Genomic DNA, 11394 nt, shown 5'->3' with positions numbered 1-11394 from the left:
GCAGGGGGTGGGGTGGTTTTTGGGCACTCGGTGTCTAAAAGATTCGCCATCACTGACATATTTGATTTAATGCCACAGGTTTATTTAAATGAATTCACCATAACATTTTAGGATTTTCCATGGTTTTCAAATATGCATGGTATTGTATTATCTGTTAGATAAACATGTACGCATAGATACGAGGGGAGATAATAATATTGTCTATTTTATAATAATGGTAACTGCTCAAGCTTAAAGGTAACACTTAAATGTGACGTGTTTTTACTTTTAATTCAAAACAAAGATGTAGGGTATTTTAAAATAATGAAGTATCAGATCACTGCGCATACACAAATTTGAAACCTCATATGAGCATAACGCTTTTTCAGACTATTTCCTCTTTCATTTTCCTGCCTAAATGTTCAGGATAGCATTCTACAGAAGTTTTAGCAGTTCATAAAATCACAAAGAGAGAAAAATAAATGAAGTTAGTAAAGATTGCTACAGAGCCATATATTTTTCTCTTCCACTAGAAAAAAAAAGTACTAATTACTTCTGCTGCTTCATTGGCAACTTATCTGTTATGCTACACTTCACAAGCAACAACATATAGTAAAAAATATTTTATCCTTGGAGAAAAAGAGATACATACACAGGATTAGCATGCAGAGGGCAAGACAAAAGGGCAATGGGCACGCTTGAGGGGAAATGGAAAACTAAATATTGTATGGGTGATTTTAAACATCTGGAATGCTGTGGTGGTAAAAGCACCAAACTGATCAAGAAGACATAATGAATATGGAATTAGAAACTAAGTTGTCAACATTTTCTAATATTTAAACTTAAATGTGTATTGTAAGATTTCAGACAAACAAAATGTTGGGCTTTTAAAAAAACTGAATTTAAAACTATTTAGAAGTGATGCACAGGATAGCACTGAAAGTGAATTTGGTTAAACAGACAAAAAGAAGAAATGAAACCCGTTGGTGTGTTTCAATTGTTTTAACTGATAAAAGTGTGAGAAATGACTCATATAGGTAGTGGAAGATATATATAAATGCACTGTTTACTTGCATGATTCTTCTGGCTTGCATTGGCCTTGTCTGGGCTCAAACCAAGCAGATCTAGCCTAATTAGTATTTGGATCACAGAGCCTGGAAATTCCATGTGTGTTTGTTAAACTTGAAAATTGAAACCGCCCCAAAAGCAGTATCAACCCACTTCTATATTGCTGCCAAGAAAACTACACAGACATGTCTGTGAAATCTCCAGGAATGCAGCTCATCTGGAAGAAGACTTACCTTTTGGGGGGGGGATGGGGGGGGTGTTTTGAAATATATGACTCAGTGTGCACTCCAATATACCCCTAAAATTCCTATATTGAGCTTTTCTAATAATACCAACAACTTGGCTTCCTCCTTCCACATTTTTACAAAATTTACATTTTGCCACTCATTCCTTCAGTAACCGAGCTGATTAGCTGATTGTTTTTTCCCCCCACAAAATATAGGGCTACTATATTTGGTCTGCAAAAATCCAGAAGATCACTGGTTGATAGCAAAGAGTTTTTGATCAACTTATCTGAAATTCTGAGACCAACAGACTCCTAACAAAGACAAAATTCAAACCACTTATAAGATATAAATACACAGAAACATATTCTTCAGAAATGGAGAGTTGCATATTCAAGCAAGGTGCATATCCTTAGCTGAATCTGTGCGTGCAGCCTCTTTCTTGAAATATCTTGTTTAAAATCTGATTTTCCCTTTTAAGCAGTTGATTAATTAAGGTTTTTGCTATTTAAAACATATCAGCATTCACAGTACCAGGAGTGATATGCACACAGGGTTTTGGAACAGAGTGTTTGATTGTGAACTTAATTCTATGTATCTATGCGTGCTTCTTCACAATATTTCCTTTTCTGGTTTATGAAAGAATGCCAGTCCTTCCGAGCGTATCCTTGTAGCCATGCGTTGGGGCCTAGTTCCAGCTTGGTTCAAGGAAGCTGACCCATCTAAAATGCAGTATAATACTTCCAATTGTCGGAGTGATACCATGATGGAGAAATTCTGCTATAAGGTTAGTTGTATAGCCTGTTTGGGGGGGGAAACGTATTTGTTTCCTTCTAGCCATGACCTTCATGAATTTTGACTTACATATGAAAACTGGAGCTTTGTTTAAAATATGCTACCTATATCAAGATGCTACAAACTCTGCATCTTGTTTTTGTCTGAAACAGGAAAGCCCAATTAGTGATAGCATTTCAAATGCTTGACTGAACAAAATATTGACTTTTAAGACAGACCTTTAGAACTACAGTAGTATAAATAAGCCCATTAAAAACGAACGTAAAGGTTGAATATAATTAATTTTTTCTACAATGTTCTTTCCTTTTTTGAAGGATCAGATTACTGCATAACAGTTAAACAGAATCAGGCAGTGATGTACATATGATTGAGGAAATAGACATCCTCCCGGAAAGCTCCTTGTTCTTCTGTATAGCAACAAATAACCTTAGTTTTGATCTATAATGACTTGGTAGTTTAACCAGTATTGTGGGAAACTGCTTTTACTTATTTTTGGTCTATTTTCTCCAGTTGCATTTTTCTTCCTTTTTTCCCCCAGACCTCAAAGAGTTGGAGTAGGGGAATATAAAAACAAGAACTGCTACAATCTAATATAAACAAATGAGGTTCTTAAGCAATACTTGCACTGATGTTTTATCAGTGTAATTCTGTAACATGAATAAAATCCTCAGTTATTCTCAATAGGGAGCAAAATCCCATCAGGAACAAACCAAAGCAGAAATTATTTAATTCCTCAGATCATTTATGAACCTGGAAGCTGGTTTTATAATTCAGATTTGAAGTTTAGCTTATTGAATAAGTCAGGAGCCCCAGTGTAAACATTTCCACTTGGGAACCTCCTGTTCTCCCTTTTAAGAGAAGCCATAGTCTGAAAAGGAAGCTGGTGTTCTGAAGAATTCTGTCTTTGCATTCTGACTGGAATGTGGCCTTCAAGATTTATTAACCACAAATTGGTCCGATGAATAAGGAAAACACCAGTGTCCGTGCTGCAGAAAATTCAGAACAGTTAGCAAAGATTAGCTAATCTGGGGGGGGAAACCATTCATCATTTCAGCAATCACTCCTATATTTTAAGTGATATAGTGTTTATTTTCACACAGCAGTGAATGTTGAGGAATTACTATATGGAGGTTAAAAAGTGTCATAATTAAAATTAGAACTTTGCACCAATCTGGATTTGAAGGAGAGATGGCAAGGTGGAGCACAGGTGTGAACTCCTTTAGCCCCTGGTAGCGCCACCTTAAATCATATATAGTGTTCCTTGTCCTGGGATTAAATGACAGTGGTCAAGCAAACACAGGAACTCTGCAGCAATTATTGACAGATGCTCCCTGAGTGTTCCTGTGCACTTTGAACCCATCTTTCTCTCTCCCTTTGAATCCTGATTGCTGCACAGTCCTAATTAAAACAGAGTGACCTCTTGCTCTGAATATGGTTTTATAGCCTGCTCTATGAGATAGTATTATAATCTGCCAGAAACAACCATAAAATGTATGCTTCTAATGCATTTGAAGTTAGCATTGAATAGATTGCTATTCATCCTGCTCTTCTCTTTTCCCAAAGGTACCTCTCTCAAAAGGCAAACGCTGTGTGGTGCTGGCCGATGGCTACTATGAATGGCGACAACATAATGGACAAAAGCAGCCATATTTCATTTATTTTGCCCAAACTGAGCAGGAAATGGTATGACAGTACTGCAATCTTTATACTTAATGCTGATGTTTCATTGATACTTTTTCAAAAGCTGCCCCCATAAAAGATTATTGCTACTACTATATATAATATATATTAGATTTATCAGATAGAAATGGATGGAACTGTGCCTTTACATTTTCTCCTTTTTGTCATAGCTGCTGCAACTCAGGTTGAGGATGGTCATGTATCATCCTGCTTGCTTAAAGACTCTTGTATTTAGGAAATGTAGTATTCCTAAGCATACATTCTACTTTTTGAAACACTTATTTGAGTCCCTGGGCATTTAACAATTCCAAATGTATCATTGGTAAACTGCAATAATCAGCACTTATACACGGATCACTTTGATATTTCCAGGACAGTTTAAAATAATGAATAAAATGTATTGCTAAAAACATCCTGGCATGAATAAAAGTACATAATGTGAGAAACATCTGAAGGACAAATAGGTTTTTTTGCCTAGCATCTAAAAGTAAGTAATGTAGACCCAAAGCAAAATGCCCTGAGGAATGGTGGTAATGCAACTGAAATGGAGCCATAGTGGCGCAGTAGAATGCAGTATTGCAGGCTAATTCTGCCTGCTGCTAGGAGTTCAATCCTGACCAGCTCAAGGTTGATTCAGACTTCTATTCTTCTGTGGTCGGTAAAATGAGGACTCAGATTATTGGGGGCAGTATGCTGACTGTAAACTGCTTAGGGAGGGTATATGAAGTGGTATATAAATCTAAGTGCTATTGTTAAAATTACTAACCTTGCTTCAAGATATGACAAGGTGAGCCTGAAAACCAGGCTAAGCTGTATACAGCTTATCAAATAAAGTTATTTGAATTGTATTCTGAAATCAGGAATGGAGATAAGTTCCCAACACATGATTTTAGCTACTAAAATTTGGTAAATGATTTGTGAAGACCTTTTCTTTAAAGATATTCACTTTTTGAGCAGTCTTCAAAGACAACCTCACATATGATATTGTGTAATAATCTAAGAAATTATCAGAGCCTGGACTGGCAAACAGATTTTAATTTAGGTAGTTCACAAGCTTAATTTATAAAATGCATTCAGTGCCAGAGGAACCATTTTGTTCTCTAGTGTCAAATTATGAATTATGAGTTAAATTTCAGTTATTGTGATGTAATTATGCAGTAGTAATAGAATCAATAATAATTTGATGTTCCATGCAATAATAATGGTGCTAGTTAAGGATTAGTAAACCGAACTTCATTTACAAGAAGATGAGGATGAGAGATCTAAAGATGTGATGTTTGTCTGTTTAAAAGGCGATCCTGTGCTGTTAAAGGGTTTTTTTTTTTTAATGTACTGTCTTTTCATTTGCAGTTCACCAAACCAGATATGGAAGATGAGGTCGAAGATTCAAAAGGCAGGAAACTGCTTACCATGGCTGGGATTTTTGACTGCTGGGAGCCCCAGAATGGAGAACCATTGTACAGTTACAGTATCATCACAGTAGATGCATCTGAATGTGTAAGATCCATCCATCACAGGCAAGAGACATGACTAGGGAGTGCTTCTCATAGAACGTACTGTAACATGCAGTAACTTAAAGATAATGCTTCATCGATTGCCACTTACTCTTTATCTATTTTTTTCTGTATTTACCAGATAGTAAATGCTTATTTTTAAACATCAAAGTCAGAATATGAAAGCTTATCTGATCTTATAAGATGGAGGAATCTTTTTATGTCTGTATGAAATAGGTATCTATGGTAACTTCTGCATGACTTATTCAAATAGCAGTAATATTTAAGCTTTGTTCCAAACCTTCTGCATTGTTTAATGCTTGATCAGTTTAATCCTTGGAGAAATTGAGTGAGCTTTTAATGAGAGTGCTGCAATGTCAGACCTTTTTTGTGTGTGCTGAATTTGGTTTTTAGAATCTCATTCATACTGATATTTGCCTTTTATGTGTTCTATTATTACAGGTTGTGGATTAGTTTGGATCTCCATCACTAAAATCTCTTGTCTTTCTACTTGTCTAGAATGCCAGCTATTCTGGATGGGGATGAAGCAGTTAGAAAATGGCTGGACTTTGCAGAAGTACCCACAGAAGAAGCACTTCACCTTATCCAGCCCACAGAAAACATCGCCTTCCATCCTGTATCAACAATAGTGAACAATTCCAGAAATAATTCATTAGAATGCATTTTACCCATTGAATTGGATCTCAAGAAGGTATGTTTGCATTTCATTTTCTAGGGTATAGTTTCAACTTCCCAATCTATTTTACAGCCTTGTAATTTTATGGCAGTCTCCCATCCAGATACTAAGCATGGCTGACCCTGCTTAGCTTCTGAGATTGACTAAGATGCTGCCACCTGTTTAGGCTAAGCATCTCTTCACAAAAATAAATGTCGCATTGATGTTACTGATTGACTTGGAGAGCATGAAATTCAAAGATGGAATGCATGTACATCTTCTGCATCTGTATTCTGCTTAGCAGTTCATAAGGTAAAAAAATACTATTTTAAGGTCTTCATCAAAGTTTTCTGGATAACTTGGTGTGTGTGATCTTGATAAGCTGAATTTGCCGTCATCAGATATAAATTTGTTTTCCTGGGAATCTTTTTTCTTTTCAGTATAGGTAGTCCTCAACATATAACCATTCATTTAGGGCTTGTTCAAAGTGGCACTGAAAAAAGTGACTTAGGACTGTTTTTCACATTTATGACTACTGTAGCATTCCCCTATAGTCACGTGATCAAAATTTGCCTGCTTGGCAACTGGCTCATATTTATGATGGTTGCAGTGTCCCAGGGTCATGTGATCACCTTTTGTGACCTGACAAGCAAAGTCAATAGGGAAGCCAGATTCACTGTACAATTGTGTTACTAACACTTCATTTAACAACTGTGGCAAGAAAGGTCGTAAAATGGGGCAAAGCCCACTTAACAACCGTCTCATTTAGCAATAGAAATTTTGGGCTCAGTTGTGGTCATATTTTTCATTTCATCAAGTCGGAATGCTCCATGAAACCACTAGATTGTAATATCAAGATTCCTTAAATTAGTCTACGGTTTTGTATGAACTAGTCATAAAAATCTTATTTTTCTTAATTTGTATCGTTCAGAATACCAAGATTAATGCAAGCAGCACAGTAATGCTGAACTGGTTAAAAAATAAAGGCCCCAAGAAAGATGACAAGGATGAAGACAATTTACCAAAGTGGTCCAGCCAGTTCATCCAGACACCACCATGTAAAAAAACTAGCATGGACTTAATGCATCAGTGGCTCAAAAAAGATGGAGAACCTTCTGCAAAGCAACTGAAAAAGCAGTGATAAATTTGGTTATATTGCTTATTACTAAGCTTAGCCAAATAGGGTCTTATGTATTGAGTTATTGCATTATTTAAGTCTCCCGATTTAGATTATAATGCAGGTATAATCTATAAATAGTTTATAAGACTTCAGATGTGCTTCCTTCCTGATGCTGAGTAGATGAGCTTTGACATTTAATACTTAGGTTTTTTTGTCTGAAACAAATAGGGTATAGATGCAGCATTGACTTGACCTTGCCAATTTTGAAAAGGCAATAGCGTTCCAAAATATGTAAGAAGCAAAAGATTTAATGTTATTTATTTTTCTCCTCCAAGGACACAAGCAGAGATTTGGTTTGTCATGGTTACCATCATAGTATTTGTTCAATTCACTTTGTGGATTGCTTCATCTTTTATGGGAAAAAATAGGTCACTGTTAAGGCTAGAGATTTGTTGTTGCTGCATAGTGAGAATGATCATTTACTTTATACTGAAACCAGCTCAAATTTTTGCCCTTTTTTATCTGTTTTGAAAGAAGTAGAATGTCATCTGCAAGCAATATACAAATACAAATTCCTATGGGTTGGGAAGCTATTCCAAAAGGATCTTGTTTCACTATTTTGGATTTACTGCACATTCCAAACCTTTGGTAGAATTGTTTAATAAATTCATCAAAGTTATAATGATGATCAGGCCATCACTATAGCCAGTATTTTGAGTAAGTGGTAAGAGAATAGCAAGGAAGAGAGAAAGAACTTTAATCTTGTTTTTTGGGAGAGTGAAGATAAGAAGCAGCAGTGTTAGTTGGCTGTATTAATTATAACTGGATATTTAGTTAAAAAAAAAGCAAGATTGTAAACTAAAGCTTTAGAGATAAAGACAAAATGTTAGCTGCTTACAATGAGTCATGCTGGACTCAAGGCAAAGTGTTGCGGTTCAGCCTAAGAGACATCAGGACCACTATTGTCAAAGGACAGCTGGGTGGTTAAAATGGTATTTCAGAAGATAAATCCACCTTTATGCATAAGATCAACTTATTTCACTCACAAAAAGCTGGAATATACAAAGTCTGAATAGGGCTGAAATTCATGCAGATGTATATTCTTCACAAAATTCTGGGCTAGAGAGAGGGAAGAGCATTTAATTTTTTTTAAAAAAAGATACTTGGTTACATGATCATTCATTTTATTAGATATGCAGAAAAATAGTTGGGCTCCAATTATTCAAAGTTCCTCTGAAATGCATGAAATATTGTTCACTAGAAATAAGGCAGGGTATTGGGGTATTTTTAAAGGTTTTAATACATAGACAATGCTGGTAGTATAAATAAAGATTTTGTTCAGAGTTAAAGTTTTTTGACATTAATTTCTTACCTTCTGACCACCGCTTTAGAAATAAAAAAGCATTTAGCTATCCCATTGTTTGCACGCATACTGCAATTCCTACTAAATACAGTAAAATACAATTTACAGTCTCCCTTATTTTGGTATTTATAAAAGTGTACATTAATATATATAATCAGAATTCTGGGCATTTGATTATCCAGTGCAGAAAGTATTCCCAATTCTGAAGAGTTTGTACTTTTGTACCAATTTAGGTTGTAACCATTTTGAACATTCTGTAGTTTGTGATATCCCTTGTGCTATATCCCTTTTTGTACTATCATTGGGAATGATGCAGGATTACCTTTCCAATTATTTAAGAATGACTACAATTGGAACTGAAGAAAACAGGAGTATTGCCTGTAATCAGCTTTCTAAGATCTCCTTATTGGATAATGAAAGAAGTTTAGGTCACCGAGGGATGGAATTTTTCCATGGCTTTTGGATGATAGTTATTAGTTCCAAAAACATCCAGAGCTCAAGCTAAAAATGGGCATAACTGTCTGTTTTCATGAATGGAGATCTTTTGTGGACACCTCCTTTGAAGGTTGAGGTGAACCTTTTTGGCCATTGCAACAGTTTTATGTAATTTGATTGTGTGGGTGCAAATTTATAGTTATGGGTGTAGGAAGAAGAGTCTCTTCAATATTAGTTGTACATTATAATTTTACAGTGACTACAGCTGTTGCTGAAATAGTTGCATGGGGGAAAAATCTGTACATTACTGAGTAGCTGATTAATTTCTCCCTGCTTTTTAATAGCCCAGTTTACTGACTTATTCAAAAATTTCTCTTCACTTAAATATGTATAACCTGCTCAGTATAAAGAAGCATCCAGTAACAATTTTGAATAGCAGTTTGCTATTTTAATTAGTTCCAAACATTCAAGAGATCAAGGTGATGTACATAGAGCTCCCTATTTTTCTTAACAGCAATCTTGTGAGGAAGGTTGGGCTGAGAGATACTTGAATATGCTTCACAATTTGTAATAGTAGGACATGGTAGACAAACATGTTAATAAACCATGCATTAATTGTCCCCAATGCCCAATCCAGCATGTGAGCAAATATTTTATTACTATTATGATTGGTTGCACAGTCAGCCAGGTGGTTCAATCTGTCTATGTTGTGAAATTAAAGAATTTTCATCATTAATTTCATAACATACATACAGATTTAATCATAGTTTCAATTGAGACCATCCTAGATTAACCCAAGTCCAAAAACACCAGGGAATTTCTGGAAGCCTGACACTCTGACAAATCAGCCATCACTAGACACATAGACATTAACAACATCTATAGACTATGCAAAAGAGACTCACCCAGCCCAAAAAGACCCAAGCACCTTTCCTCCAGCAATCAGCACCCAGATCAGCATAGATTAACTCCAAGGTTAACATCAGACCAACAATCAAGTAAACAATACCTTAATCAAGAAACTGCCAAAGAAGCCAAACAGCCCAATCAAAGAATCTCCGAGACCTCCCCCACCAACACTGACAGTCAAGAGTAGAATATAAACTGACAACAAACCGCACTCCTCCCTAGTACTGATGAGGTTACCTAGTTTGTGTAATGAAACGTCGGCAAAAAAAAACAAGCAAGCTCAGAGAGCACCAGGGACCCTTCAGATCAACCGTGAGCTACAAATATTCTCCTTTATTAATACTTAATCCTTTTGCACGCATCCAAGTCCTTTAGCTCTGCTGCTGCCCTAGTTCTCAGCCGAGGCCGAATATGGAGGACGCGATGCAAATCAGGGATCGGAGAGGCCGCCAATAAGAGCGCAGCTCCACTCTCTTGGCCGCCAATGGGAAGCCAGGGAGAGGATGTGCTTGGATTTATATATCCTTCAGCGCCTCGCGCTTGTTGTCATTGCAGCTGCGGGTACTCGGCGGCCTTGTGGAAGTAACCAACGGTAAGGGGAGGGGGGGGGTGTCCCAAGGAGAGCTAATTGGAGCTCGTGGACCGGGTTGTCATTAGATCGGGTCGAGGCCACGGGCGGGAGGAGTGTGGAATGCTCGGCGTCAGCATCCTGCCGCTCTAGTCGCCCCCTCCCCTCCGCCGCTTACGCGGATGTCATTTCTTCCCGTTATCCAGACGAGGCCGTTTCTGCCTGCCTGCTTTGCAAACTGGTCTCGGCGCCTCGCTCTCTCCGAGCGCCCAGCCTCGCCTCGTTATGTCCGGCCGAGGTAAATCCGGAGGCAAAGCCAGAGCCAAAGCCAAGTCTCGCTCCTCTCGAGCCGGCCTCCAGTTCCCAGTCGGGCGAGTGCACCGGCTGCTGCGGAAAGGCAACTACGCGGAGCGTGTGGGCGCCGGAGCACCTGTTTATTTAGCTGCCGTGCTGGAGTATCTCTCGGCTGAGATCCTGGAACTGGCCGGCAACGCTGCCCGGGACAACAAAAAGACCAGGATCATCCCCCGGCACCTGCAGCTGGCCATCCGCAACGACGAGGAGCTCAACAAGCTGCTGGGTGGGGTGACTATCGCCCAGGGTGGGGTTCTGCCCAATATCCAGGCCGTGCTGCTGCCCAAGAAGACCCAGAGCTCCAAGAAATGAGGCCGGTTGCCTGGCTAAAGGAAAGCGCTCGGCCGTTTATTTCCTTGCGCCCCACCCACAGGATCTGGTGCAGCGGCCACCGGACATTCCTTCCTTCCTTCCTTCCTTCCTTCCGTCACTTGGTGCAGCCAGTGCCGGGCAGATTTCTTTACCGCATCATCTGCCCTGGTGCAGCCAGCGCTGAGAGCAGTCCCCACTCGCCCTTTTCTTGCTAATCTGATCCTGGCCCTCTTGCCTCCTCCTCCCCACCCCCCGCTCCACGTCTCGGTGCTGCTGGTGCTACAACCGTTGGGTTCCTCGTGCGCTTCCTCGCCTGGCCCAGCGCTGAGTCCCTGCTCCTTTTCAGTTCTGCAGACTGACGTGGGAAGAGCAGTCCTCATTTTTCGTGTCACAGAAAGGGCACGTGCTTCGGGCCTGG

General features: G+C 38.7%; 2 protein-coding genes across 2 annotated transcripts in view; both read left to right on the top strand.

The window, feature by feature from the left end:
- Window positions 1-8372, top strand: part of HMCES (5-hydroxymethylcytosine binding, ES cell specific) — a 12129-nt gene extending 3757 nt beyond the window's left edge. Inside the window, exons 3-7 of the mRNA XM_015822130.1 lie at window positions 1915-2058; window positions 3630-3749; window positions 5097-5263; window positions 5759-5951; window positions 6847-8372. Of these exons, the coding sequence (XP_015677616.1) occupies window positions 1915-2058; window positions 3630-3749; window positions 5097-5263; window positions 5759-5951; window positions 6847-7056 (834 nt within the window). The 3' untranslated portion in view covers window positions 7057-8372. The remainder of the gene's footprint in view (window positions 1-1914; window positions 2059-3629; window positions 3750-5096; window positions 5264-5758; window positions 5952-6846) is intronic.
- A 2223-nt stretch (window positions 8373-10595) lies between these two features.
- Window positions 10596-11020, top strand: LOC107293029 (histone H2A type 2-B-like). Its single transcript, XM_015822161.1, has one exon. It carries the CDS (start codon window positions 10596-10598, stop codon window positions 10974-10976), a length of 381 nt encoding a protein of 126 aa, XP_015677647.1. The 3' UTR covers window positions 10977-11020.
- The last annotated feature ends 374 nt before the right edge of the window (window positions 11021-11394 follow it).

This window comes from Protobothrops mucrosquamatus, unplaced genomic scaffold (genome assembly GCF_001527695.2).
Source record: "Protobothrops mucrosquamatus isolate PMUCROS unplaced genomic scaffold, P.Mucros_1.0 scaffold_171, whole genome shotgun sequence".
Taxonomy (NCBI): domain Eukaryota; kingdom Metazoa; phylum Chordata; class Lepidosauria; order Squamata; family Viperidae; genus Protobothrops; species Protobothrops mucrosquamatus.
Note: the sequence above shows the minus strand (reverse complement) of the source record. Positions and strands in the feature narration are given on the sequence as shown.